Genomic DNA, 6,179 nt, shown 5'->3' with positions numbered 1-6,179 from the left:
TTTTAAAAATGATAATAGTAATTAAAATTAGTTCATATATCATTCATTGATGCATAAAATGCCAGTGAGATTGAAATGGGGCCAAGAGGTAAAAGCCAAGGTACAAATAGCTTTATCCATCACAAAACTATTCTTGTTTATCCTAGATCCACCCTTTGGGGGCCCACTAAACCCGCAGTAACCTACTCGCCAATCTCAGCTCGTCCTAACAAATTTTATAATTTTATAAATTCACATTCTCGATTCTACTTCAAATTTCAGCAAAATTCCCCCCTTCACCCCACAAAATTCGTACTCCTGCTTCGGCGCTTCATATACACATATACATATATACTCACAATATAAAAGAATAATAGCATAATTCAAAAGAAAAAGTAAAGAAAACTTAATGGATTATTATAACATACTGATGGTAAATCGGAACGCCAGCGAGGATGACTTGAAGACGGCCTACATGCGTTTGGCCATGATTTGGCACCCAGACAAGAATGTTAACAAGATTGAAGCTGAAGTCAAATTCAAACAAATTTCGGAAGCGTATAAAGTTTTAAGTGATCCACAGAAGTGCCAGATGTACGATCTTTACGGAGAGAAGAGTCTCCAATCTGGGTGAATCTCAACTCCTTCAAGAAGCACAAGAACCCACCAGGGTTCTTATTATAGTAATCAGCAGCATCCCGACCCGAATTTTCGATTCAATCCCAGAAATGCCTATGATATATACGCGGAGGCTTTCGGGGAAAGCAGTAGTAATGGCAATGCTGGTAATAGTAGTAGCAGTAATAATGAAGGTGGTGGGGGTGAGAAGGGTGTAGGAATTGGTTCAAGTAATTAACCAAAAATTGAAAAATGAAAAGGTATGTAAAAGTGGAAAATGAAAATGTGTGACCATGTGTCAACTTCGACCAAATATTTGGACTTGATCCGATGGTCAAATTATAAAAGTAAATAGACCAACTTATTCTACTCGTCGAGTAGATCGTCGTGGTATATTTGGAATCTCGAAATCAATTCCGGATGAATGGGAAATTTTGGACAATTTGGAAGAAATGAAGTGTTGCAACTTTTCGAACGGATGCAGGTTTTGGCCAAGTGTTGTAACTTTCTGAAAGGATTCATGTTATGGCCCACACTACTTCATTTGCATCCTTTCTACATCTATAAATAGAACCCTATAGACATGGTTTTGGGTACACCAATTGCATTGAGCATTCATTCTCCTCTTGCAATTCTCTCTTTTCTAATTTCATAGCATTTCACGTATTTCCTTTGAAGAGGGGAAATTCTATCAAAAGTTCGTCAGTTTTTTGTGGTTTGAAGTGCTGCTACCACAAGTTGTGAATCCATTGTATCTTGGAAGACAAGTGCCATTCACCGTGAGCACCATAGCGGGGCAATTTGTCTTAAGGAAAGAGATAACGTCTCGTCTTGGATTATTCTCTATTTCCACTCCTTAATCCTTGTTTTGCATAATCGTTATACCGAAACTCTATCCAAATTTTCATTCATATAAATTCTATTTTGGTCACGCTCTTGCGGGTTAAAACTAGTTAAACAAATATATCAAAAATCAACCCTTACATAGCCCTTTTTATAAGTCGTCTCCAAAAAATTTAAGACAAATTTTTGTGTCTTTGTGGTTGGTTGTGGACAACCATTACCTTGTTTGATTAGTGCTTTGTGTATTATTCCTCCACCGATATTATCATCATTTTGTTGAACTTCCGTTTGTGTAACAGAAATGACTATTATCGGGACTTCGTCAAGTCAAAATGGTTCCAATAATATGGTACCACCCATGGGCATACCGTTGCATAATACTACTATCCCACAAGGGGAAAAGCTGAAAAAATTTACAGGAGTAGACTTCAAGAGTTGGCAACAAAAAATGTTGTTTTATCTCACCACTCTTAATTTGGCTAAATTTCTAAAGGAAACTAAACCGGTTGTACAAGAAGGGGAAAATAATCGTGAATTGATTTTTGTTTTTGATGCATGGAAATACTCAGACTTCCTATGCAAGAACTATATCCTAAACGCATTGGATAATACACTATATGGGGTGTATAGTTCAAAGGAATTAGCCAAGGAACTATGGGATTCTTTGGAGACAAAGTACAAAACTAAGGATGCTAGAACAAAGAAGTTCATTGTCAGAAAATTTTTGGACTACAGTATGGTGGATTCCAAAACTGTGATTAGCCAAGTGCAAGAGATTCAAGTCTTATTGCACGACATCCATGCCGAGAAAATGGAATTGAGTGAATCATTCCAAGTGGCTGCCATAACTGAGAAACTCCCTCCTATGTGGAGAGATTTCAAAAATTACCTCAAGCACAAACACAAGGAAATGAACTTGGAAGAATTGATTGTGAGCTTGAGGATTGAAGAGGAAAATCGAAAAACCGAACGAAGGCCGATTGATCAAGATGGTGCAAATTTTGTTTAAATGGAATCAAAGGCAACAAACAAGAGACGAAAGGCTCCTAATTATGCACCGCGAAGAGATAATTCCAAGAAGGCTAAGAAGTTCAAGGGGAATTGTTACAACTGTGGCAAGGCTGGACATCGTTCAAGTGAATGTCGAAAGCCAAAGAAAAATGCTCAAGCTCACATGGTTGTAAATAACACTCTATCTGATGGACTGTAAGAAATGAGTTTATCTGCAATAGTGTCCGAATGCAACATGATTGGAAATACTAGAGAGTAGTGGATTGACACCAGCGCTACTCGCCATGTGTGTGCGGACAAGGAGATGTTCTCCAAGTATCAAGAATTGAATGGGGAACTACTATACATGGAAAATTCTGCAAGTTTCAAAGTTGAAGGACAATGTAAAGTCACTTTGAAAATGACATCCGGGAAAGAACTCATCTTCAACAATGTCCTACATGTGCCGGATATACGAAAGAATTTAGTGTCCGGGTCTCTACTTAGCAAGAATGGTTTTAAACTTGTATTTGTATCCGATAAATTTGTGTTGTCTAAGAATGAGATGTATGTAGGGAAAGGATATATGTGTGATGGAATGTTCAAGTTGAACGTTCTTACAATTGTACCAAAGCAAGTCATTATAAATAAAACTATAAATTTCATTTACTTGCTTGAGCCTTCATATTTGTGGTATAGTCGATTAGGACATGTGAATTACAAATCGTTGCGCAAACTAATGAATCAAAGTTTAATTCCAGTGCATAAAATCAATTCTAATCATCAATGTGAAATATGTGTTGAAGCAAAATTGGCTAAAACACCGTCCCATTCAATACAAAGGAACACAACCCCTCTTGAATTGATCCATAGCGATATATGCGATCTAAAATTTGTACAAACTCGAGGTGGTAAGAAATACTTTGTGACATTTATTGATGATTGTACAAAGTTTTGATAGGTCTTTCTTTTGAGAAGTAAAGACGAAGCCTTAGATGCATTCAAAACATAAAAGGCTAAAGTTGAAACACAACTTGAAAAACGAATAAAGAATATTCGTAGTGATAGAGGAGGTGAATATGGGGCACCATTTGAAGACTTTTGTTCTGAACATGGAATTATTCATTAAACAACGACACCTTACTCTCCTCAATCAAATGGTGTTGTAGAACGCAAAAATCGAACACTTAAAAAAATGATGAATGCCATGTTAATAAGTTCAGGTTTACCATAGAACATGTGGGGAGAGGTTATTTTAATGGCAAGTAGTCTTCTTAATAAAATATCTCTTAAGAAAATGGAAGAGATACTATATGAATTATGGAAAGGCCATCCTCCATCCTACCAATACTTAAAAGTGTAGGGGTGTTTGGCTAAGGTTGAGGTACCTAAGCCTAAACAAGTGAAAATCTATCCTAAAATGATAGATTGTATATTTATTGGATACGCCAATAATAGTAATGCATATCGATTTCTTGTACACAAATCTGAAATACAAGACGTACACAAAGGGACCATAATTAAATCAAGGAATACGACATTTCTTGAAAATATTTTTCCTCGCAAAGATAAGGAAAATACGAGTTCTAAGAAGAGAACATATGAAACTACCAATGAAACTTCAAATGAGGAAGAACCAAGGCATAGTAAAAGGGCTAGGACTTCCAAGACGTTTGGCCCAGGTTTTCTAACCTATATGGTAGAGGATGATCCAAAGACTTTCGATGAAACAATGTCTACACTGGAAGCACCGCATTGGAAAGAAGCTATTAATAATGAGATAGATTCTATAATACAAAACCATACATGGGAGTTTGTTGATTTACCTCTCGGTAACAAGCCTTTAGAATGTAAATGGATATTCAAAAAGAAATTGAAACCTGACGGACCCATTGATAAATATAAGGCTAGATTGATTTCTAAAGGATACATGTAAAAAGAAGGACTTGGCTTCTTAGATACCTACTCACCTATGACTAGAATCACGTTGACAAGGTTGTTAATTGCAATTGCAGCAATACACATCTTGAGATTCATCAAATGGATGTAAAAATAGCATTCCTAAACGGTGAGTTAGAAGAGGAGATTTACATAGAGTAGCATGAAGGGTTCATTTCTCCTAATTAAAAATACAAAGTGTGTAAACTTGTTAAGTCCTTGTATGGATTAAAACAGGCTCCTAAACAATGGCACCAAAAGTTTGACAAAACAATATTGTCAAATAGATTCAAGATCAACGAATGTGACAAATGTGTATATATTAAACATACTCCAAATGCCTATGTAATTGTATGTCTATATGTGGACGATATGTTAATAATGGGTAATAGTCACGAAATGTTGCTTAACACCAAAAAGATGCTAACAAAGCATTTTGATATGAAAGATATGGGTGTGGTAGATGTAATTCTAGGGATTAAAATCTCTTAAACGCAGAATGGAATTGTACTTTTACAATCTCACTATATAAAAAAGTACTTAAGAAGTTTGACGTGTTTAAGAAAAGTCCTACGAGAACTCCTCTTGATTCGAGTATGCACTTAGTCAAGAATACAGGAGAAACTTAGTAATTTAGTAGATTTACAAGTAATTCATACCGTGATCATTGGAAGGCTTTGACGAGGGTTCTAAGGTACTTGAAGTATACCTTAACATATGGATTACACTTCACAAAATATCCTGCGGTACTAGAAGGATATTGTGATGTGAATTGGATATCCGATATGAAGGATTCCAAGTCCACTTGTGGTTATGTATTCACCATTGGTGGAGCTGCTGTATCATGGAAATCAACAAAGCAAACGTGCATAGCTCGATCAACGATGGAATCTGAGTTTATTGCTTTGGACAAAGTTGGAGAAGAAGCAGAATAGCTTCAAAATTTCTTAGAAGATGTTCCATGTTTGCCCAAGCCAGTACCTGCGATAAGTATACATTGTAATAGTCAATCAGCAATTGGAAGGGCTCGAAACAGAATGTATAATGGTAAGTCTAGACATATTCGTCGTAAACACAACACCATTAAGTAACTGATCTCAAATGGTGTTATCTCCATAGATTATGTGAAATCAAAGGAGAATATTGCGGATCCACTTACGAAAAGTTTGCTTAGAGATCAAGTGTGTTACCTATCGAGAGGAATGGGATTAAAGTCTACTACGTAAGAGTTTTTGCAATGGTAACCCTACCTTGTTGACTGGAGATTCCAAGATCTTAGTTCAAAGGGACAACTAAGTTGTGAAAATTTCATGAAGTAATTAGGAAATTAGAATTCCTAACTCATTCTTATGATACTAAAGTGCTTTTTGCAGAGTGGATAGAGGCTAAGATTATCTTTTAATGATTCCTATATCTTGACTAAGTCAAGTGGAGTAGGGCAGAATACTCTTAATAGGAGGTCACCTATGTAAGTGTGAAGTGGGGCCGCTTTGATAAGAATTGTTTAAGGTTTGAATTCTGTAAACACTTATGAAACCAAGAAGGGTTCAGGGTCAAAATGAACCAAGTCATGAGAACTAAGTACAGAATAGGGAAGATACCTATGTGAGTTCTTTTGTCTTGACTTACACCAAAGGTTGAGTGATTCAAGACCTATGGTTTACCAATTAGCCGAGCAAGTCCGATAGTATTTCACTAAGGGAGGTTCAAGGCTAGAAGCCACCATCCCTGATGCAGTATTTTTTCGTACCCTCTCTACATTGCATCATATCATCGCATTTGCATATGCGTATCCAAATTTCCATTCATGA

At 36.3% G+C, this 6,179-nt stretch overlaps 1 protein-coding gene across 1 annotated transcript; it reads left to right on the top strand.

Moving 5' to 3' along the window:
• The first annotated feature begins 388 nt into the window (after positions 1-388).
• LOC111371853 lies at positions 389-2,449 on the top strand. Its single transcript, XM_022994022.1, has 4 exons — positions 389-609; positions 706-827; positions 1,740-1,874; positions 2,010-2,449. The coding sequence occupies exons 1-4, from the start codon at positions 389-391 to the stop codon at positions 2,447-2,449; spliced, it is 918 nt and encodes a 305-aa protein (XP_022849790.1).
• The last annotated feature ends 3,730 nt before the right edge of the window (positions 2,450-6,179 follow it).

This window comes from Olea europaea, chromosome 22 (assembly GCF_002742605.1).
Source record: "Olea europaea var. sylvestris chromosome 22, O_europaea_v1, whole genome shotgun sequence".
Classification (NCBI taxonomy): domain Eukaryota; kingdom Viridiplantae; phylum Streptophyta; class Magnoliopsida; order Lamiales; family Oleaceae; genus Olea; species Olea europaea.
The sequence above is the reverse complement of the archived record's forward strand: the minus strand, read 5'-3'. Positions and strand labels throughout refer to the sequence as shown.

What these genes read in the sequence shown, in the direction of transcription:
- LOC111371853 (XM_022994022.1), top strand. Translation starts at nt 389, where the DNA reads ATGGATTATTATAACATACTGATGGTAAATCGGAACGCCAGCGAGGAT. An exon ending in GAGAAGAGTCTCCAATCTGG is followed by an intron (nt 610 to 705) that starts GTGAATCTCAAC and finishes ATTCAATCCCAG; the next exon opens with AAATGCCTATGATATATACG. An exon ending in GGGTGTAGGAATTGGTTCAA is followed by an intron (nt 828 to 1,739) that starts GTAATTAACCAA and finishes TTTGTGTAACAG; the next exon opens with AAATGACTATTATCGGGACT.